Source organism: Salminus brasiliensis, chromosome 19 (genome assembly GCF_030463535.1).
Source record: "Salminus brasiliensis chromosome 19, fSalBra1.hap2, whole genome shotgun sequence".
NCBI lineage: Eukaryota > Metazoa > Chordata > Actinopteri > Characiformes > Bryconidae > Salminus > Salminus brasiliensis.
The window spans coordinates 6,915,505-6,939,978 of record NC_132896.1 but is presented as its reverse complement, the minus strand read 5'-3'; the positions used below and the strand labels follow the sequence as shown (position 1 = coordinate 6,939,978).

Below are 24,474 nucleotides of genomic sequence, written 5' to 3'. Positions count from 1 at the left end.
GCCATGCAGCCTCAGATGGTCCTCAGTGGTCCTCTCTTCACCAAGAATAAAGAGGTTTATGTGGTAAGTGTGTTAGACTGTGCTCACACACTATATCAAAAACCCACACCGACCATTTCAAACAGGTGCTATTGCCATTAATCCCACTGTAGGAGACAGAGCTCTCAGAATGAAGGAAAAAGAAAGTGCTGGAACTGCAGATGTGAAGAGGAAATGGAAAATACATGCGTAATGCTCCATATAGTCATCACCTCTGGCTCCCAATGTGGAAGCCAACCTGTTTATTCACCTGATTTCTCAGCACTCTCTGGAAGTGTCTTTCCTTCAAAGTATCTGACCTTAACTTCAACCTCCGCTGAAATCATTATTTTACATAATTGCAACAGACTACTTTTCATATTTGGCCGTAGTCTCGAAGGCAGAAATCTTCTTTACTTAACTTGAGGAAATTGTGGCCTAAATATTTGCAAACCCCTCTTTAAACCTGGACAAACAGTCCCTTTGTTAGATGAAGGTCTTATAGAACTAATTTCCAGATACCATCTTATCTCCAGAACAGAATACTGTTCAACAAGTTCTTATACGTAGGCTGGATTATTATCTACTAACCTTATATACACTTACTGAATGATTTGATTAGAATGAGTCGCTTTAGTTCTGAGTAGGTTGTGGCCACACTATCCTTGCTAATGATTTAGGATGGTTCCCCAGCTGTTGGACAGTAAATTCTTCACCATACACAACGTGGGGTCCAATATTCCCACCCTGAACTATAAAGAACAAGTGTTTTATTGTTTTTGTGCTTTTATTGGGAAACTTCATGGAAGAAAAAACTTTTTTCCTGTCTTGAATCTGAGTTGCACCAAATCTGTCTCAGTCACGTAACCTGAGTGGACCTGTCATCCGTTATTTACTCAGTGATGGCAGAAACAGAAATGTGGTTTAGAGTTTCAGGATTTGTGCTTCTGGGCCAGAGCTTGGTTCTGGTTGGTGACAGGCCGCTCGTGGATCTGGAGATGAGGAGCTCAGTGGATATTTGTTAACACACACAAGAGACACCCAGATACAAAAATGAAGGCGAGTAAAGAGCTGAAACTTTGTCCCCAACAAAATCAGTAGAGGGGAAATCTCAGGAGCTTATTTCTAAATCTGCATAACCAATACTAATTCCAGGGCTTCCAGGGTCTCATCTAATCAACAATGGAATGCATTTCCACCAACATATTAAGGGCATAAGGGACTGTATCATGTTGCTGAATTTTGGCATATCATCAGAAGAAAGAGAACTTTAAAAGCAGAAGATCTTGCAATAGATTCCTTGAGTTCTTCGTCCAGCCCATGTGGTAGGACAGCCATCTCCTTCATGTACCAGTGTCCTTCAGTTTCCAGTGTTTCTCTCGTTGCTTAATTTACTCTGCTGTTGTTATTAACACTGTTTAAAGATACTTAATCCAGTCATGATTTAAGTAGTTTGCTGGTCAGCAGTAAAATCCTAGATGGTCTTAAATATATTTGACCTGGTCCATGACATGGCATAAATGAACAAGGTTATTTACAGCTGTTCAGCACAGCTTTCTTTAAGACTGTGGCTGTAAAAATCTAAATGTCCAGAATGATTTCATAGTGAAGCGGTAACAGTAATAGTAGAGCACACCCAAAGGAAAAACGAGAAAAAAATAAAGCAGATCTCAATATTGTTTCACTGTTTTCTGAAATCTGTCTCCTAAACTCCCCCTTAGGAGGAAAGAGGAGATCAACATCAGCGCGGAACTGTGAGGGCGTTCTGGACACAAATGAGAAAAGCATGAGATCTCCTTCTGCTCTGACAGACTGGTGAAAGATCTCTGAGAGGTGGAAGAGAGCTTTATGAGAAATTAGGTCTTTGTCTACACGTCTAATATGAATCTTATTCAGCTGAGAGGTGTGAGCTGAGATCAGTCTGAGTAGATGGAGATTGTGAGACATTCTTCTGATCAGAGTGAGAAAATGAATTTCAAGGGTGCATTTAAACCAGATATCTAAGACTTTGATATAACACCAGTAAATAACTAATAATAATTGCTGCATAATAGGCGAATTTGGTGGTTGGTGTTGCTCAACAGATAACACCACCACCTGCCACTGAGCTACCACACCATGTGGGTATGCTGCGCTACACCAATAAGAGTACTAGGGCAAGACCATAAATAGCATAAATGTAAATGAATTTGAATATTCAATCCCACACAGCGATCGAATTTCAGTCTGGCTAAATAGAAACACATTCATCTACACAGTGTAACTGCAAGTGGCTAAAAACTAGTCACATGAAGTGTGAAGCATGGAATCTACAAGATCTCCTGAAAACTACTTGCCTATTATTGTGTCGGCCCACCTCAGCTCTTACCTGTCGAGGCATGAGACTCCACAAGACCTCTGAATGTGTCCTGTGGCATCTGGCACCAAGACAGAGTTAACAGCAGATCCTTTAAGTCCTGTATATTGAAAGGTGGGGCCTGTTGTCTAGCCATCACAATTTGGCCCTTGTCAAAGTGTCTCTCATATTCTTATGCTTGCCCATTTGCTTTTAACACATGACCTTCAAGAGCTGACTGCTCACTTGTGGCCAAACATAGCCCACCCACTGCCAGGTGCCAGTGCTATTGTAAGATAATCCATGGTATTTACTTCACCTGGTCATGATGTTATGGCTGATTGGTATATATTAAAATATCAGTTATTAATTCCTGCATGCAATACTTGAAGCGACACTATGATTTTAAAATTACCTTTTTCATCCAAAAAGCTGGACTAGAACTTTGCATTCTGATTTTTCAATGTAATCTCATCAGCGGCTTCAGGATGTGCCTGGAGCTCCAGGGCCACCTCATAAGCCCAGAAAGCAAAACGTCCTTCACATTAGAAATGACAAGAAGATGACAAGCGTAAAGTGAAAGCCAGCCACCATCCAGCTCTGTTATGGGCAGAGGAGAGTGTGGAACGGACAGGAGGCATGATGGGCTGAAGAGACCTGCCAAAAGATAGAGTCACCGCTGGCATCTGCAAGGCCTCTCGAGTCATAACTCACACAGTGTTTGGAGTCAGACCCCAACGCTCACAAAGAATCCCTGTTCACTTTCCCTGAAGATTATCTTCTGCATGCCAGCACTGCTGAGACCGAATGCAGCTTCTCATGGAGCTCCTCATCTGGATCCCGTGTGCTGAATATTCCATCTTTTATTTGATTTAGCATCAGTTTCATTGCCTGCTAGCATTGGAGGCTTTAGAGCCTGTGGAATGTGTGTGTGCTGTATCCCGAGGCTTGCGTGTATGAAGTCATTATGATAATGTCAGAATGTCGAAGCAGTGTGTGCTCTGGCATGGCTCTGTCTTCTTTGAGTTGTAAATGAAGCGCACCATCTGACAGCAATACGCCTTATAGCAGGACTTAATGAATGCCCGCTCTCAGACCGTCATGAGTGAGTTAAGATGAAGGCCAGAGTGGATTACATGTTATGAAATTTAGTGCAAATGAAAAGGAGATGCTTGATACTGATGAAAGTGAGAGAACCACATTGAGCTTTGCACTGTTTGCTGCTGATAGCAGTAGATAAACAGAGTGAGATTAACTAGTTTGGACATGGTTTAGGTTCTGGCTCAGATCTGGAGCAGAGGATGTGGTTTAAATGTGCTGTTTGTGTTTCGTGTGTCTAGACCTGCACGCAGGATGAAGACAAGCTGACCATCACTCCCTCACTGAAAGGCCTAAACGTTCGGCCTCCGGTCGCCACCAAGATGAAGTTTGTGCTTGACGGCTTCTTGACGCGGGAGTACGACTTGACCTACGTGGAAGACCCCAAGTTTGAAGAGTTTCAGAAGCCCACTCTGACGCCCAGAGGCAGCAAGAGTGTGCTGGAGATCAAGGTAAGAGAGCCAGACCCTTTCCATCTAGCAAACACACACACAAGCATACACTCACATCCTTAAGAAAGGTTGCATGCAGACGGGCTCAGTTTCACACATTCACACAAATCCACCTCGATTCTCTGCACTCACTGATGTGGAAGGAAACAATACTGAGACCAAACAGGAAATGTAGTGTGTTTCCCATTGCAGACCTGCTGACCCTCTACCCTCCGTATTCCTATATTCTCCCTCATTGTTCCTCACGCTTTGACACATTAATGGTGAGAATGGTGAGACTCTGTTGGAGGGAAACGGTGCGAAAAACTCAACATTTTTAACAATGAAGCACAAGAGGATTTTTTTTCTAGAAGTGCCGCTCACTAGCCCAGTGCAGCTGTTGAGTGGAGGGTGGGGGGTTACATGAAATCCTGCTCCTTCCTCCAGAATCATATCCCCTCCATGCCGCACTGGTCCCTTTAAACACACACACCATCTCACACACACTCTCACACACATACTGGGGACGTGAGGAACATTCACTCAGATTTGATGCATTAAACAATAATGGGAACTAAAGCAGTTATCATTTATTTTGGATCTAATTAAGTCGTACTATCATTCAGATCATGCCACTGCAGTCGTTCCCATGCAATTTGTTTGTTTACATTTGCTGCTGGATGGCAGGGCCATGTTTGTAGAAATGAAAATTGCACTTGGCAGCTTGTCTTGTGCTCTGTAGAATATCAGAGACTATAAATACAACTACAGACCTTGTCAGAAGAACCAACAGTGAGACTGTGTTATTAGTCAGTAGCAGTACATTATGAGTTAATACTTCACTGCTTTATTGATGTGGCTTTTTAAAACCACTAATTCATAAAATATGCTAGAGCGCTTTCTGTAGCACACTCTAAGCCAAACAGGGTTTTATATAGTATTGAGAAAGGGTGACTCATAAATATAGTGGGGAACCATTTTGGCTCAGTGGTCTAATGCTCTACCACTATGTCCCAGAGGGTCATAAGTTAAAATCCCGAGCCATGCCACCCGCTTTGCCATCGTCTGAGAGAGCATGTTTGGCTGTGTTCACTCAAAAGGGGGGGGGGGGGGGGGGTTTAGATTGCACTCTCTCCCAAATCACTCCAAAGCAATGTTTGCCGGCACATCCTTGTGGCTTCCTCCGAGCACGTTGGCTGCCCGGCGATGCTGCATAGGTAGCAGTTTGTAAAGATACGATGGCTATCTGCTAGCCAATGCATCAGAGCTGGGTACCTGGTGCTTTCCTCCAAGTGTGCTGGTTGCCTGGTGATATTAAATTGGCAACAGGTTGAAAAGAGGCAGCGGCTGTTTGCACGGGAGGCATGTGTCAGTTCTTACCCTCCCAGTTTCGGGAGCATTACATGTGATGGGGCTGTAAAGCATGTGGTCTGTGTGTGTACAGCGTTCCGGCCTGTTCCGACCAGGTCTCGGGCTGGCCTGTACTGTACAGTAACAGGTGCAGAATTGAACTGTGTGTCCAATCTGCAAAGCCCAGGCTGTCATACAAGGAATGCGATCATTTTCTTTATTGCCTTCTGCTCTCTCTCCTTTTTGCTCTCTCTCTCTCCCTCTCTCTCTCTCTGAGCATGAGCATGTGACTGAGTTTATAGTGGCGAGAATCATTTAGATTAGGACTCCCTTCTCTCCCTGCCTATCAGCTTAACCCAGTCTTACCAAACATACACTCACTGAAACTTTCAGAGGCTTTATCTTTATCCCCTTTAAATTCAGATCTGACCCCGGACTAGTTGGGCTGCATGTCAGTGTTGGCTGTGTGCTACTGGGTTTTCCATCACTGCATGAAGCTGTCCTTATTGTTGGATGCACTGTGAGTGTGAGCACACATTCAGACTACAGGTCAAATCTCTAAGGGCTTATCACTGAGCTGTTCAATTAGAGTAACAAAAAAAGGCAGCAGAGCTGAAGATGATATTACAGACTACAGATGGGTTAATTGCTGAGGACACATTTCGCTGTACATAGTACAGTGACAAATACATGCACCTTTACCTTTAGTATATGAATCTATAGTGTGTCATTTTTACACTTAACCCGAATAATTGCGGACTGATTTATATCCAGTATGAATCTGCTGTGTTCTGTATAGAGTCCCCTATACAGCTTTAATTGTGATGTAGTCTCTCTCTTTCTCTCTCTGTCTCCTTCTTTCTCAAAACATTTCACCTATTACTTTGCGCTTTGTAATAGTGCCAGATTAAAAAGGGTTGCACTCATATTTTCTGTCACCTCACAGACCTAACTGTGTGGAATAATATTAGACGATAAAGCTTTTATTGTTGTTTTATGAACCAAACCCAACCCTGATAAGACGCAGAAATTTCCTCTGGCTCCACCGTTAGCTGAGCGGGAACATTATGAGCTCCAGACCATCTGATAGGACGGATCCAACACTGAGAGAGTGTTAACATGAAGTGGTAATCTCAGCGAGATGTACCATGAGCGTGAGTGTGTGTGAGACTTTAGGCTTCAACCTGACCCCATCTAAACACACTGTGTGGAAACTCATCTCAGCCAGACCCATCTGCCTCTCATCCAATTTCCCCCTCTTCTTGTGATCCCTTCCTGCTTGTGGTGGCTTAGCTGAGAACTTTACTGATACGTTACTGATGCTATGTTGAGTAGGGTTGGGCAAAATGACAAAACCATAACACAATACCTGACAACATTCTGATGATGACACATTATACACCAATCAGCCATAATATTAAAACCACCTGGCTAGTATTGTGTCGGCCCACCTCAGCTCTTACCTGTTGAGTCACAGACTCCACAAGACCTTCGAAGGTGACCTGTGGTATTTGACACCAAGACACTAGCAGCAGATCCTTTAAGTCCTGTATGTTGTGAGGTGGGATCTCCATGAATCACACTGATAAGCCCTGGGCACCCGTGACCTTGCAGTCCGTTTATTGATTGTCCTTCCTTGGAGCACTTCTGGTGGGTACTGACCACTGCATGCCAGGAACACAAGACCTTCCAGTCGATTGGCCATCACAGTTTGACCCTTGTTAAAGTGGCTCAGATTCTTACTCTTGTCCATTTTTTCTGCTTCCAGCATCAATATATAGACACCTTGACAGGTGCCTTTGTGACTAGGTAGTGTTATTTACTGTACCCCGTAGTGGAATTTTTAATGTAATGGCTAATTGGCGTGTAATGTCTCATGAAAATGCTGCCAGGCATTGCAATATGTTTGTATAAACACCTTAAAAATGATGCATGTGTATTTACATGCAAAGTTGTACTAGTTTAAAATGGGCAATCAAGACATTTAAAGCTCCCTAAAATTGCCAATGGTCTGCGCAACACTCTACCCCACTGTGCTGCAAAAGTGGGAGTGTGAACTCAGCTAGATCAGATTTACTGTGGAGCTCTGCATAAAAGGCTGTTCCCATCATGCTCACTCTTTACTCCCGCACAGACGCCCCCAAAAAAACCTCTAACCCCACCACAGGCCTCCTGAGGAATCCATACTGCATGTGTGTGGATGTGTGTGCATGTGGTCAGTAAACATTAGTATATGTGTGTGTTGGGGTGCTTGGTGAGGTGTGGTAAAGTGCTGTAATCTGAGTCGTCTGCCATCTGGGAGGACATGATAGCAGCTCAGAGGAGACGCCATCGACACACAACACACACACAAACACCACCTTTACTCACTACTCAGTGAATGACTCCAGGTGCATTGGTTTCTGCACTTTTCACACTATACCTGCTCATTAGAGCTCAAAAATATTTGAAATCTTAGAAATATTCATAAGCAGTCAGTTGGGTTTGGTCATTTCCCAAATTATAGAAATGACAGGAACCCTCAGTCTCATATATTATAAAGCCATGATTTTACACTGTTATCGTATCCGCTAATATTTAACTGCCACAGACCCCTGCGTCTGGTGATGAGCACAGCACAGTGAAGACCCTCATTTTGTGGTTGGTGTGGCGCAACAGATAACACCACTACCTGCTAGTGAGCTACCTCATTGTGTGGGAGATTGGGGTTCGATTCCCGGTCTGGGTGACTTTGCTGCGCTACACCAATAAGAGTACTTGGGCAAGACTCCTAACACTACGTTGGCCCACCTCTGTAATACGAGTAACCTTATAAGTCGCTCTGGATAAGAGCGTCAGCTAAATACCATAAATGTAAATGTAAATTTGGACCGGGGCACATGCACCATTACATCATCTTCATCATCATCAGAGAGGTCAGTGAGGTTGTAAAGTGAGAAAAAAGGAAGCCTTAAAACATTCACATGCACTGCATTGTTGGTCTGTTCACATTGCAGCCGTTTGCTTTAGGGAAGCTTTGGGGACATCCAGAAGCAGCACTGTGCAGTCGAGGCCTTAAACGGACTATAATAGTCTTGTCTTTGCATTTTTGCGGAAAAATACAAAAAAATAAGTAAAATTCAAAATCAAACCAACTTTCCAATTCTGATTTCAGAGTTACTTTAGCTTTGTTTTGTCAAAAGATCTCATGTTTATTTCTGCATCTCAGTTCATCAACAGTACATATTGAGTTAAGCCTTGAAAAACACTAGTAAATGAGCTGCAGCTGATATATAACATAAGATAGTCTATAGCTCCTCCCCCTCAATATGTTTACTGTTTATTCCCACCTGCAGGTTAGAACTACCCCATCACACAACATCTCCAGACTGAGAGACTTTTGACAATGCTTCTAAGCCCTTGCTGAGATTTGAACTTCCTGATACTTCTCACACCTGATAAGCAGCAGTTAGACGGTTGGGCCACCTGACAGCTGTGAAATTCCAGTACATAAAAACACAGTTCTGAGTAAATGTACCTTTCGGTTCTTTTCATGGACACAGAAATGTACATGGCTTCACAGCTCTATAGTGGAGCGACTGTCTAACTGCCTGTTTGTCAAGCGACAGGAGATCATAATTTCGAATCCCGTCAACAACACAGACCTCCATGATCAGGAGTCTGAGAAATGATAGGGTGGAGTTCTAACCTGTAGATGGTAATAAGCAGTGAAAAAGACTGAGGGGGAGGAGCCACAGGCTAAACATCATACACAAAAATCAGTTGTAACTTATTTACTAATGTTTTTGTTGACCAAGCTGAGATGCAGAACTTTTGACTAAACTAAGTTGAGGTAACTCAAATATTCTATCGTCCTAAATTGGGCTGACTCGAAGCTTGCTGGCCCGAAACATTTGGTTTCTAAGGATTAGAATGGTTTCTCTTTAGTTATATCAAGGACAGTAGAACACTTCTAATTAATGAGCTGACTGTTTGAGGTTTGGCTCACAGCTCCCCACTGTTATCTCCTGCACTGACAGATCCTTTCACTGCTGGGTAGATGTGGAAGGGTATGACTGGTTGGGACTGAAAAGAGAAGTGTAGTGGGAGAAGGGATTAAAAGTCATTAAAGTGGGAAATACCGTGTCCATGCTGACATTACTGTGTTTGTTTTACTGCATGTTGTTTTTACTGACCTCTGACACCTAATGCTAATATACTAGAGCACTGTTTTAATACGACTGTGTCGGCATGGAGATGATAATAATGATGATGAATGAGCCGTCTAGAGGCCATATCACATTAGAGTTGCCTCTAATCAGGTAACGTGTCACAGTGAGGACTTTAGATTTATGACCTGATCTGTGTGTTTCTCTTCACTCATATTACTACCATTTGTTTTCACTGTTGGGCTCCGTTTCAACAGTGCAGAGCCTGAGCCAGCCCTCTTACAACACAGTTACCGTCTATTCTGTGTACTCTGTGCTTGTGCCTATACTCTGTGGCTCAATACTGAGGCTGATGCTTGAGGAGCATTTTTGTACATGTTCAAATATTTGTGGACACCCCTTCTAATAAATGCATTCAGCTTCTTTACGTTGCACCCATTGCTGACACACAGCTTGTCTAGTCTGTGTAGAGAAGTACTGCCAATAGAACCGGGCTCTCTGGAGCAGATAAACATGAACCTGTTGGTTCATAGTGGAACTCTGTTCTCTGAAATGATGGATCCATCCAATCCTTCTGGCATGGGTTGGCCTCACTGATGTTCTTTTTGCTCAATGCAACCAGATACTCTACAGCAATGCTTTCAGAAAGTCTTCTCCCCTGGACAGTGAAGAGAAAATCAGGATGGACTTGTTTTAATAGCCTTAATTTTGGAAGAAACAATGCATTAGCAGGTGTCCCAATACTTTTGTCCATATAGTGTATATAGTTTCTGTTACCAAGAACAGGTATTCTGGTCTCTGTGGCGTTCAAAAAGGAAAGCAGCATAGCTCTGCTGAGTGCTGGTCACATAAACTGGTCCAAGATCAGTACTACACCCTACACCCATCGTGAACATTAGTCCTGGTCTTTGAGTGTGTGTTTTTCTGCTCCCTCTGAAAGACTAAACAGCTGTTTAATCTTCCCTAAATGTGAAAGCTCTACAAAATAGATTAAATAAGAGACGGGGGGAAAGGGACAGGACCAGAGAGACCCAGAGAGTGTCCAGTAATGGCCGCCTCATGTCACACCAGATTAACTCTCATCTCTGAAACAACTGCTCTCAGGGGTGACATATTGATCTGTATGTGTGTGTGTGTGTGTGTGTGTGTGTGAGGCTTGATAATGTTTTAAAGGAATTTTCTGTCATTTTGTGGTCAAGGTGTTCGGTGTGCTCTATATGGGCTTATTATTGAAGATGGTTACTGGATTTGTTGTGGTAAAGGAATGCATGACTTAACATGAGACCCCTGAGCCAAACTACCATTTAAAGAAACAGGGATTTAATGCTATAATGTAATAATACATGCATAAAAAACATCATATCGGAATATTATGACCATCCCTGGTTTGGAATGTATTTGGCACATTATATGAGCTCATTTTACCATAAAGGAGCACTTTGTAATTCTATAATTCCAGACTGTAGTCCAAAATGTCAAGGAGGAAAAAAAACATCTTATTCAAACATCTTATCAACATCTTATCTTATCAAAAATCTTATTAATCACGCTTTTCTTTCATAGTCAGTGACACATGCTGGTGGTGTGGATCAGACTGTGTGGATACTCTGTAATGCTCAGCTCAAGCTCAGTTTTTTTCACTGCAGGAATCACAGATATAGAAGAGGTTTTTCAGTTCCTGAAGGAGGGAATCATCTAAAGGACTTCAGCCACCCCAACATTCTTTCCCTGCTGGGGATCTGCCTGCCCAGTGAAGGCCTCATATGAAGCATGAAGACGCAGCTTCATCGGGAATGAAACCCACATACGTTCAGCCAGACTTCACACAGCATTAACACAGTATTCCCAAAGCATTCACACAGCCTGACCCACAGTCCTCTCCAAACCAGTTCAGGCGTTTTCTTTTTCACCTCCACTCAGAGTGTTTACTGTATACTGGATGAGTATTTCCCTGCAAAACCCCACAGTGTAGGACCGCATGGGTTTCGGCCTGCAGGTGGCCAAAGACATGGAGTATCTCATCAGCAAGACATTCGTGCACAGAGAGCTGGCAGCCAGGAACTGCATGCAAAACCTTCAGCAACAGTGTTGAAACACACACACACACACACACACACACTCACTCACACATGTTTCTATTTTCTCTAAGGGGTGTATGTTCAAAAGACAACATCAATAAACCACAAACAGAAAGTCTTGATTGGCGAGTCAGGAATGTGGCAGTGGTGGTTCAGTGGTTAGAGCACTGGGTTGTTGATCATGTGGTTGTGGGTTTGATACCTGGGTTCACTAAGCTGCTGCTATTGGGCCCCTTGAGCAAGGCACTTCACCCTCCCTGTTCTAGAGAAGCTATGGCAGGTTTCACATATCCCATCTTGGAAACAGAAGAATTTCCTTGCACTGTCATGAGCAGTATTATGTGAGGACTGGTATTTTTGCAACTAGGCTCCCCCTACAGGTGGGGAGTATAATCCACTTTGGCACAACTGCAGTAAATACAAATCACGATATGAACGCCCCCTCATTGATGGCTAAAAGCATCTGTTGACAAGCGGGGAGATGTCAGAGCCAGCATTTAAAGGTAAAGAAGCATGTGGACAGAGGCCATAAAGAAAATGTACCAGATTACGCAGGTTGCGCAGCATATCCAAAGATGAACTCTAGGGTCTATGCATCTGTGGTTAAAAATGCTAAATTAAAAACACCCACCCAAACATCCATACATCTGCTTTTACCATTTTGTGGAGAAGAAACCAATGCCAGAACATCCTTACCCAGAGAAATGGCTCGGTTCTGAAGCTCTGGTGAAGCTGATGAGTCGGGTGCTTGTGAGGCTATCCTAAGCGCTAATGCTAGCCTAAGTGCTAACCTACCTAAGAACCTCACAAGTATCTGGTGGCCTTCATGTTTGGGTTTCCAATGTCTAATGGAAAATAAGATGGATATTGGTCATTTACATTCTGTCCTATTCCTGACTGGTTCTTTTTCTTGTGCTTCGTCTGCACACAGTGGCCATTTGGAGTGCTACTATGAGAAGCTCCGCCCTACTCTGATGTACCAACTCCTTTGACATCACAGTCTTTCCCTTGCAAGGTCAGAGACTCCTGCTGCCAGAGTTATGCCCGGATGGCCTGCCAGTATACACACACACACACACAAACACAAAGGCCACACACTCCAGCGGGAGGGAAGCGTGCCTCAGTGCTCTCATTAGCTTTGTACAAGAGCGTAAAAACAGAGAGCCTTTGTTGAACCTCATCAGATTCAGTGACCTGGCAGTAGCTCATCAGAAGCCTCAGCCAACTCAGCTCCACATGACTGCTGAAGTGTCCTCCTCTTTTCCCCTATAAAAAAAACCATGAAAACACACAGACAAGACAGGGGTCCGGGTCAGTACATCCTATATCATAACAGAGCTTCAAATATGGTCAGAGCCAGCTGGACCAGGATTGCTGCACCTGAGAGAGACAGAGACATACATTCTATGAAGCAAAAGCTGCCCAAGGCCACTGCTGAACACTGTAAAGGGAAGCTGATTGTCTTTATCACTGTAGATAGAGTACAGCCCTCTGAAGTAAGTCCTGCTGATACAAGCCTCTGTGTGCAGCAGGCCGGACGCAAGCGCTGACAGACATGGACTGGCTCTGCTGGACTCCTGACTGTACGAGCCATCAGCTCTCACACGGCTAACGCTGACAGAGGAGAGGGCTAAGAAAGCTCTTGTTTCTTTTTTAACCCATTAAAATTCTAAGGGTGTGTATATAAGACCCCACTTCCATTACTGCATTACCTATATTAGCTTAATCGTGTCTAAGTCATGACAACAGGGTTCAGTTTGTTCCAGATTTCTGCATAATGAAATTATTAAGATGTGCAATGAATGAGCAGATGTCCCAATACTTTTGTCCGTATAGTTGATTAGCGTTATTAGATGTTACTCAGCACAGCTGTAAGGACAAAGGCAGCCGAGATTAAAGCCTTTCTTAAGCAGCAGCTGTTTCTGTGGCCTCACCCACTGTTCATGCAACATACCCTATACAGCACTGAAACTGTCCAGTTCTGACTGTACAGGTCAAATATACAAATACATTAGGCTCAAACGTAACAATCTACTTTAACCTTATCAGTGTCCTGTCTAGAGGCCCGACTATACAAATAAATAGGCCTTTGTGGGCACTATGGTGCTGTAGCTCCGTCATCAGGTTGTCTCTGCTGAACAGATAAGCACTTCCTTGCTCTCTGAATGGTGACAGTGAGGTCTCAGTCTCTTTCTCTGCCTGTCTGAGAACTTTGACCATGACCTTTTGTTTACCCTTGGTGCACTTGACCTAATGTTGTCTAGACAGGCTCTTTCAGTTCCCTTGTGATGGACAGATTCCCCTCCCCCGGCAGGAAAACTGAACGTACGAACTCTCTGTTTTACCTCTCCATACAGCTGAAATGCTGCTTATTACAGGCAGATGTGGACAGTTAGTAGTCACAGGTACTCAGTCAAATGTTCTTTAGAGCAATTTTATTGGATTTGAACTTCCCTAAGTAGAATGGTAAGTAAAACCAAGCAAGCCTAGTTTTGCTGGACCGTCATTGGTTGCATAGAATTGTCATTGTGGCGAGTTTGGGACGTAGTTATGTTTCATGTATTCATTGCGTGGCATGAGTCTCCAGCTTTATCCTCAGAGCCTTAAGATGTAGACCACATATTTACTAGTTTTTAGATATGAAGGCCTCATAAGCATCTCCTAAACGGTGGCTGGTGCTGTAACAAAGCTAGCACTGTGGTAGCGATACTGGGCATGACAGGTGATGCTAACCTCATGGTAGTGATGCTTATGCTGTGGTAGCAATGCAGTACAAGGCCGTCGGTGTCCGTCATGGTAGTGATGTTAACACTGTGTGTCGAATTTGACACAGTTCAGCTTACCTAAGATTAGCTTTGTGGAAAAATATAGTCCTCAGACTATATGTATGTCTGCTATTTAATAGTTACAGTTGTATTCATTAACACTTAGATATTCATTTATTTTCACATTTAATTTTATATGTTGGTGTCCTGCTTTGTGATTTGTCTATTTTGGACCAAAATGAGAAAAAGAGAAGAATCGAGCTACATAATCTTCAGTTTCTCTGCTGGTAGATACTGGATGTAAAGAAGGTCCACTGAAGTTCTGGTGAGTTACTCAGTACCATTTATACCGATCAGCGATTATCTGGTTACAATGGCATCTGTCACAGGGATGGAATCTACATATTAGGCAGCGAGTGAACAGTCAGTTCTTGAAGGTGATGTGTTGGAAGCATGGAAAATGGGCAAGCATAAGAATCTGAGACTCTTCGACAAGAGCAACAGTGACTAGATGACTGGGCCAGAACATCTCCAAAACATCAGGTAGGCCTTGCTCCTGGTATGCATTTACATTCACGGCATTTAGCTGAGGCTCTTATCCAGAGCGACTTACAAGGTTACTTGTATTACAAAGGGCCAATGTAGTGTTAGGAGTCTTACCCAAGGACTCCTATTGGTGTAGCACAGTCACCTAGACTGGGAATCGAACCCTGGTCTCCCACATGGTGTAATAGCTCACTGGCAGGTAGTGGTGTTATCTGTTGAACCACACCAACCACTATGCAGTGGTCAGTAACTTCCAAAAATACTTTAAGGAAGAACTACTTGGGCCTCCAAGGCTCACTGATTATATCTAAGAAGGCCCCACCTCACAATTTACAGGACTTAAAGGATCTGCCACTAATGTCTTGGTGCCAGATCCCTTCAGAGGATCCCTTCAGAGCTCTTGCGAAGTTCATGTCTTGACAGGTCAGAGCACAAAGGGGACCTACACAATATTAGGCGGGTGTTTTTAATGAAATGGCTGATCGGTGTAGTTGAGTATGGATTATTAAGTATTTTTGGCTAATCTACACACCTCTGATTACAGCAGTGCTTGAATAATGGTTATATTATGCACAGGATAATAGTACACATTTTAAGGTTTTGTGTGAGTGAACATTTTTATATTTGAAATATTTTAATTAAAAATTTGACCTTATTGAACTAGTCTCCCTTAAACCTGTTTATCTCAATGTATCCAGCCTCCACAAAGCCTTTGTGTTTTCCTTGCTGAGCAGGTACTTGTTGGAACGTAATAGGTGAACCGGTTCACTCATCCTTACCTCAAAACCTGCCCCCACAAGTGAAGGAAATCACAGCCCCCACCTCCCCTACATTACTCAGCACTGCTTCATAAAGAGCAGATAGGCTAGAGGCTTGAGGAACACAAGGGCCAACCAGATAAATCAACAGGACGGCCTCTGGCCTCATGCCACGCACATCATTGATTGTGGCTTGTGTCAAAAGATTAAGGACGTTCTTCAGAGAGGTGAAAATAACTGCATTGCCACCTAGTGGATGATTTAGCACACTTTATTGCTGTATTTGGGCCAAGCTGTCGAACATATTTTAAATTCAGAATGAGAAAAATGTCTGACTTTAACCCGAACTATAAAGATCATCATCAAGACTCTGAAAGACGGTACAGAGAACAGAATGTAAGGCTTCTTGGTGTTTCTCTAAAAATCTCAGAGAGTCTCACGATATGATCATTTTTAGATAATTCATCTCCATGCTTAGAGTCTTCCTTCTTCTGCTTTAGGTCCCAGTTTCCTTCATCCTCCTCCACCTCAGACAGGTTTAGGGAGATGGACACACAGACAGATGTGCATAAAGGTCAATGCTATACAGAGAATTTCCGGTTGGAGCTTGGATGGGTTGCTGGGTTTACATGCTGTGTGATATGTGTCTTAAAGCTTTTTGACCAGAAGGTAGGGTTGGCTGCAGTACAATAATAATAATGATAAGTATTATTATTATCATCATCATCATAATATAAGTGTCATAAAAGTTAATATTACTGTTTATTAATAGTGAATTGTTCAATTTCATCATTATTACTAATATATTAATCATCATCATTCAGCAACAACCATTTAATTGTAGGAAAATAGCATGGTAGCAGTAATGGACTCATACCCACCCTCACGTTTAGCAGCTCCAAACTCTCCACAAGGGGGTGCTATCAGCACTCAACTTGTGCGCATCACTGAAGTGACCAGTTTAATGGCTCACAGGCTCATTTGGTTTGATTCAAAGTTAGGCTTAAGTCTGGCTTTGTAAAAGGACTTTCTGTAGAGCTACACAAGATACAGCATTAACATTATATGGACAAAAGTATTGGGACAACAATTCAATCATTGTTTCTTCTGAAATCAAGGGTATTAAAAAGGTTTATTTTACTCTTGTTGGAGTAACTGTCTCTATTGTCCAGGGAAGAAGGCTTTCTGCTAGATTTTCGATCATTGCTGTGAGGATTTGATTGCATTCAGCAACAAGAGCATTAGTGAGGACAGGATGTTGGTTGGTCACCACCCCACCTCATCACCAACTCCCCAACTTATCTCAAACGTACTGGAAGGAGCACCAACCATCATTCCAGAGAACACAGTTTCACTGCTCCACGGCTCAATGCTGGGGGGCTTTATTCCCATTTAGCCCACCCCTGGCATTAGACCAATGGTGCCAATAGGTTCATGATTATTTGCTCCAGAGAGACCTATTCTATTGACAGTGCTTCTCAACAGGAACTGGGCAGGGTGCAGGGTGGTGTCCACAAACATTTTGATATATAGTGTACTACTTGCCTGCATTTGACATGTTTTAAGGTTGAGCTGGGGTATATGGTCAACCCAGTGTGGGACTCTGAAAGTGTAGCCGTCCCATTTGAGAGTATGGTACTGAGGGTGGTTTGAGAACCACTGGTACAGAGAGTGTTACCATTCATGCCCTTTATTGCAGTTTGTAAAAAATAAAAATTCTACAGATTCTAAATTTGAACTCTCACCATGGTCTGTAAAAACCATCAGAATGAAAACATAATTAAATCCATAATTATTGTCCTTTATGTAAATCTTTATTATACCAGGTGACTGCAGAGGGTACAGTTACTCCTTTCTCATTCAACACAAGAAATTGCAAATTTATGGCACAAGGCCAGCACTTCTGTCGCTGATTTATTTAGTTGGATGATTCTTGCCTCATGACGTGTTCTTTAAGCCAATTTTCTCTTTATGAATTAGTGTTGAGTAATGTTGGAGGGGGGTGGGGGGGAAAGCTGGGGTAAGGATGAGTAAACAGGTTGAAATTACTGTCAATAAGAAAAAAAAACAGAAGAGCTTTTGTTCAAACTAATTTACTTACATGAAATCAGTTTCTCAGATTTGGGTGTATAAAAGCTGAAATATATATCATATATGTCATATCGTTTTACCATTTTCATGGCATAAATCAAATCAGACAGGCAACCAGTAGTAAAGCAGTGCTGGCAAAATAGCATTTCTAGTGTGTGGAGGGGTATAATAGAGAGGTACTTAAGCTTTTTTGTTGGGGGTGGGGACACTTCCCATCATGAGGGAAATGGAGGAGCCCGTCTAGACAACAATGGGTCAAATGTCAAGAGCACCAAGGGTAAACAAAAGGTCATGGTCAAGTGTACAGATGGCCAGTGAGAGAGAATTGCACTGGAACACTGAAAGTATTTGTTAAAAAGCCTCTCAGTCCAAAAAGGTCCATAAAGAGCCTGTTTATTCCTCCATATTTATTCTGCACAGACAGCCTGATAACGGAGCTTTATTCAACCAGGTTACAAGAAAAACAGAAGTATTATTTGTACCATGTTCATTAAGAGTGACCACAGGGGATATTGTGTTGTCTGTGCTTCTATACAGGAATATACAGTGTCAGAAATGTCGCTTAAACAAGACCACTGTTGCTTTTATACCAAATGTATTTGAATGGTACCAGAAACCAGACTATATATATATATATATATATATATATATATATATATATATATATATATATATATATACACACACACAAACACACAGCAGGGTCGGACTAGAGAAACATTATTTACAATCCCTCGGTTGATCTTTAAGCTAACTCACATTCACTGTCATCTCTGCTACCTTGCTCATATGCAAATGGATTGACTTCAAAAATGCCATTTCATGAAGACTTTATCAAAAAAGCACATAATGCAATACTTCAGAAACTCAACTTTTCAACTCTATCCAAACAATGGACCATTCGTACATAAATCAGCTGAAAGAGAGCACATATAAAAATCCAGACATGTCTAATCAATGAAACATAGAAAGATATAATGGCTGGAAGCACATTCATAGAATCATCATCACATGTAACACATCCAGTGTTCTGTAGACAGCATCCTGGGCCGCTGTGTTGGGGCCAGTCTGACGCTGGAGACAGGCACAACATCCCAGATTGCTGTTTTTCATCACAGATTAAACACACGCTCAGCAGCACAAACCACCACAGAGGAAGAAGGAACGATATGAGAGATCTTTTATCTTCGCCCCTATGGCTCAGGAGTCCCAAAATAAGACCTTCTCCTTCCATTAGATAATACAGTAGGACATGAGAGGCAAAACCTGATCAGCACTCTGACTCTGAACAGCTTGATCTGCTTGACTCCACTTAAATGAGAATTTGATCAATGCCCTCAAAAATAGGATTTTTTAAACCACTTAACCTAATAAAGTGGTTTCAACAGTTTCTAAAACAAACAGGCTTTTTAGCCCCCTCTTCACAGCCTTGGAAAGTCACAGTGAGTGAGTGTGGGTGTGGTGGGTTCAGTGGGTATGGTCTGCGCTCTCCTTGTCTATCAGCGTGAGCCGTGTGAGAGCTGATGGCTCGTACAGTCAGGAGTCCAGCAGAGCCAGTCCATGTCTGTCAGCGCTTGCGTCCGGCCTGCTGCAAACAGAGGCTCGTATCAGCAGCCCTGCTCCGTCCACAGGACTTACTTCAGAGGGCTGTACTCTATCTACAGTGATAAAGACAATCAGCTTCCCTTTACAGTGTTCAGCAGTGGCCTTGGGCAGCTTTTGCTCCATTGAGAAGTGCAAATGGTCCCTGGTTCACAGTCCAGTGTCGCAGATTTTGAGCAAACACACACACACACACACAGTCTCCCTCTCTCTGTTTCACCCTGCTTTTCTGTCCTGCTCTTTTTGTCCCTCTGTCTTACTCTCTCAGGTGCAGCAGTGCCGGTCCAGCTGGCTCTGAGAGGAGATGAGAGAGGGGTAGGGTGTCATTTTGTCGATGTTGACGTAGGTGGTGTTCAGAAGGATGTAGTGCTCTCCACTGAAGCTGGAGAAAATGGCAGAGATGCGCGAGACGAGCTCCGAGAAGGTGGGCCGTCGCTCAGGTTTGGGGTGCCAACACTCGATCATCACATTGTAGCTGAGAAAAAGAGAGAAGGCATTTTAGTTCTAGTTCTAATAAGGATCATAGGAACATGCACATGCTTTCAGAATTATTGTCAGTGTGTATCTTTTGTGATATGTGCTGGATAACAATGTATAATGGTGGTGGTCAGATTCCCACAGTGCTACTGGAAGTTCCATCAAAACAATCTCACCCCATCCAACTGTCTCCATAATTCAGCCATTTCCAGTCTCCACCACCAGCGTGAACTCCCTCTGCCATGCTACTAGCCCTTGGAGGGCTTAAGTCACTCAAAGCTAGTCACTACATCTGTTTGAACTGCAGCTAACACAATGTCATTGGACAGCTTCACACGCTTGGAGGAGAGTGTTCCTCTCTCCTGAGTTTTTGTTTTTGTACATTGTTGGTCACCATTGTGCTGAGTGCTCAATGCTCTCTGGGACAGCAGGCTAGGGATGGGGACCTAACCTGTGATGGGCCCATGCATTTAACCCCATCTGGTCCCATCACTGACCCTGGTGGGCATTGATATGCGGGGTTAACATGAAACCCATGACAAAACCTTCTGTTTCCTAGTTGGGCTACCTATACAGGCCTCTAATAGAAATGTTATTTGGGGGACTGATAAGTATTTGTTGTCTCGTATTTGTATTTGGTGTAAAACCAAAATCTTTTCTGCCAGTTCATTCCATAAGCTGTGTAAGTTCTTACTTACAAAGAATTGCAGCTAATAGAAAACCCAACCCAACCTGACAACTCAAGAGGCCAACACATTGTCTCTATATCTATAATAGCTCAAATTAACTCTGTTGTCTGTTTTAGCTATACAAAACTCTCACCACAGCCAAATAATATATCTCCAGAACAAACGATCCACACATTCTAACATTCCAATCCACTAATCTTCTGAGCAGAGCTGAAAGAGGAGGAGGAGGAGGAGTACTCTGACTAAATGGAATAAAAGTCTGTCAGATCATTCTGCAGAGGAGGTGGTGCTGAGCTTATCAGACATGGTGTTAATAATGTTAGACATTGAGGCTGTGACTATATCTGTTCCTCTGGGTGCAACGGCTGCCTGCTGGGGGAGTCCTCATATGTCCTGTGTGGTTATGTGTGTGTTGAGGGGATTGAAGGTTGACTCAAATCACAGAATAGACTTGTAGGGAGGGAGAGTTAAGCTTCAGCAGTCATGTGGAGCTGAGTTGGCTAAGGCTTCTGATGAGCTACTGCCAGGTCACTGAATCTAATAGAGTTCAACAAAGGCTCTCTGTTTTTACGCTCTTGTACAAAGCTAATGAGAGCACTGAGGCACGCTTCCCTCCCGCTGGAGTGTATGACCTTTGTCTGTAAGTGTGTGTGTGAGTGTGTACTCACAGGGCATCCGGGCAGAACTCTGGCTGCAGCAGTCTCCGGCCTTGCAAGAGGAAGACTGTGATGTCAAAGGAGTTGACATCAGAGTAGGGCGGGGCACCTCGGGTCATGAGTTCCCATAGCAACACCCCAAATGACCACTGTGTGAAGACAACAAGGAGGCAGAAATGAGATACAGCCAATGAAAACTGAACTTTTTCTGGCCACAGCCTCCTATGAGAGGTCAGTTTATCTAGATGGTTAAAACACATAAATTCTTTTTGTAAGTCGAGCAGTCACACCCGTTTTTAAGGCAGACCCGGGCAGCTTAGACATGAAGGCATGAGTCATAGCATACCTTGCAATAGCTGCTGTAATTGGCATGTATGTGCATGTGTAAGTAAGCAACTGAAGTGATATAGCAGAATGGCCAATAATGTCTTCTGTTTGAATAGGTAAGCTAGATAAACTGTGTTCAATAGGCTTTCGAAGTCTTGCCTGTTGAGTGAAAATCAGGTGTGGTTAGAAATCTCAGCTCACAGCCTACAGTGGAACAGTTATTTAGCTTTCTATTGCCCAACTCACTACACTACGTGGTCACTAATAAGCTATGTTTCCTTTCAAAGAATCTATAGTCTGATGGTTTTCTCTTACACGCCTCTTACAAGAAACATAAACAACATGATGGAGATATATGAAGGAACTGAAAAGGAGACCAGAGTTTTAAATGATGATGCTTTTTAACTGGAATGTAAGAAGAATTAAACAATGACAATTAAGGGACGTGACTATTAAAAAATTAAATAATTAGTAAGAGATGATTGGCTTTTTTTAACTGATTTTCCAATGCTTTTTTGTTGCTTAAAGGTTTTGTGGAAACAAAAATCACTTTTTTAGCGCATTTGATTTATTTGATAGTGCTTATAATTCGCCTAGAAAGTTGATGAAAGCATAGCTATAGATGCAGAAATCAGATAAACTGTATATTATTTACATTTGTCAGCTTTAATGAACTGATATATTATACAGACAAAAGTATTGGGACACCTGCTAATTCATTGTGTCTTCTGAAATGAGGGATTTGATTTGATTGCACTGGCCTAGAAAGTAGACAGAGGCATATACAGATATATAGATACAAATTTAGGATAAAAGTTAATACAGTTTATATAATTAGCTTCCTGCTTTATTAGTTTATTGCTGCTTTCATTGATTTATAGATGCAATCAGTTATGTGACTTTAATCTGCACTGGATGCTACACGACATTACTTAAGAACAGTGTACAGAATACCTACACATTTTCACAAATTGCTCAGTGGTATTTAAGTATGAGAGAGCCACTCACAACATCCGACTTGGAGGTGAACTTATGGGTCTGCAAGCTCTCTAAAGCCATCCATTTAACAGGCAGCTTGACTCCGCTCTTGTTGTGCACGCTGTAGTATTCTTTATCATACACATCTCTGGCCAGGCCAAAGTCAGCCACCTTCACTGTATAGCTCTCATCCAGCCTGCAGGAGGGAACACACAAAGTGCAGTGTGGGTGTACTATTTCTACTAAAATATGAAACATACGTTTATTGATGCTATTCTTTTTTTTACACAAGCAAGACTTGAGAGAAAGTAGAAACATGTGTGAGTGTGTGTGTGTGTTTCCACACTGTTGCTGAAGGTCTTACATGCAGTTCCTGGCTGCCAAGTCTCGATGCACAAACTTCTTGCTGGCGAGATACTCCATGCCTTTAGCCACCTGCAGGCCAAAACCCATGAGGTCCTTCACTGTGGGGTTCTGCTGGGAAATGACAGTAAACACTCTGAGTGGAGGTACAAATATAAACACTACAGCTCAAAAACAACAAGTGTTAGCACTGTTCTTCTGTGCAGCGTATTCAGGTCAGTGTTGAATAAGAAAATGCCTGAACTGGTCTGGACAGGACTATGTGGGTCAGGCTGCCCAGACAATATGCCCTTGTGGGGCCTGTATGGGCAGCCCAACTGGGAACCAGTAAGTTTTGTCCACAGGTTTCATGTGGGTCCTACATATGGATGGGCTAAACATGGGCCCCATCTGGGTTGTACACTGCACATGGGGCCTAGATGGGACTCACATGACATTAGGGTGGGCTGTAATGAGGGGTCCATTTGGGAAGCTCATCTCAGCCCCAGTAACAACATATATACAAACCCATTCAGAGCCCATGCCCACCTGGAACCCATCTAGCCCACATTCCACTCATGTGAGACCCACATGAGCATGCCGGCTGGAGTGTTAAAGCTGTGGAATGACATGTGACATGTGAAGACTGTGCAAATGTTGTGTCAATGTTGTGTGAATGTTGTGTGAATGCTGTGTGAAGGCTGGCTAAACTTACGTGTGTCTCATCCCTGATAAAGTTGCGAAGATCTCCATGCTTCATATAAGGCAGCACCACCAGGGGGGAGCCTTCACTGGGCAGGCAGATCCCCAGCAGGGAAAGAACATTGGGGTGGCTGAAGTCCTTCATGATGATTCCCTCCTTCAGGAACTGAGAAACCTCCTCTATATCTGTGATTCCTGCAGTCAGAAACAGCACAGCACAATGTTTTTCTACCTTTTTTTTACCTAAGTCTCTTAAGTGATGGGTTTCCATGACCTAGTGATTTTGAATACCAGAAAATCCATTTAAACACCATCCAGCCTCACACAGCACACTAACACAGTTCAATATGTCACCCCTGAGAGTAGCTGTTTCAGAGTTAATCTAGTGTGGCATGATGCAGCTCTCTGGGTCTCTCTGGTCCTGTCCCTTTCCCCCATCTCCTCTTTAATCTATTTTGTAGAGCTTTCACATTTAGGGAAGATTAAACAGCTGTTTAGTCTTTCAGTGGGAGCAGAAAACACCAGAAAAACACACACTCAAAGACCAGGACTAATGTTTACACACATTTTAATGGGCATAGGACTGATTTTGGACCAGCTTTTGTGACCAGCATGCTGTTTTCCTTTCTGAACACCACAGAGACCTGTTCTTGGTAATAGAAACCACATTCAAAAATCCTCCTAATCCTCCTCAAGCACAGCCGATTAAAAACATGCTGTGGTGAATAAATCCAAAGAGGTAAAATAGAAAATCGATGCCTCTCCCAGTATTGAGCCACAGAGTACAGGCACAAGCACAGAGTACACAGAATAGACGGTAACTGTGTTGTAAGAGGGCTTGGCTCAGGCTCTGCACTGTTGAAACGGAGCCCAACAGTGAAAACAAATGGTAGTAATATGAGTGAAGAGAAACACACAGATCAGGTCATAAATCTAAAGCTGTCACTGTGACACGTTACCTGATTAGAGGCAACTCTAATGTGATATGGCCTCTAGACGGCTCATTCATCATCATTATTATCATCTCCATGCCGAAACAGTCGTATTAAAACAGTGCTCTAGTATATTAGCATTAGGTGTCAG

At 42.9% G+C, this 24,474-nt stretch overlaps 1 protein-coding gene across 2 annotated transcripts in view; it reads right to left on the bottom strand.

The window, feature by feature from the left end:
* Positions 1–17,995: 17,995 nt before the first annotated feature.
* Positions 17,996–24,474, bottom strand: part of met (MET proto-oncogene, receptor tyrosine kinase) — a 47,672-nt gene continuing 41,193 nt past the window's right edge. For both annotated transcript variants that reach the window (XM_072663314.1, XM_072663315.1), the window contains 5 exons: positions 23,405–23,586; positions 22,712–22,821; positions 22,378–22,543; positions 21,055–21,191; positions 17,996–19,695 (listed from right to left, as the gene is read on the bottom strand). In XM_072663314.1, coding sequence (XP_072519415.1) covers positions 19,485–19,695; positions 21,055–21,191; positions 22,378–22,543; positions 22,712–22,821; positions 23,405–23,586 — 806 coding nt within the window. In that variant the 3' untranslated portion in view covers positions 17,996–19,484. The remainder of the gene's footprint in view (positions 19,696–21,054; positions 21,192–22,377; positions 22,544–22,711; positions 22,822–23,404; positions 23,587–24,474) is intronic.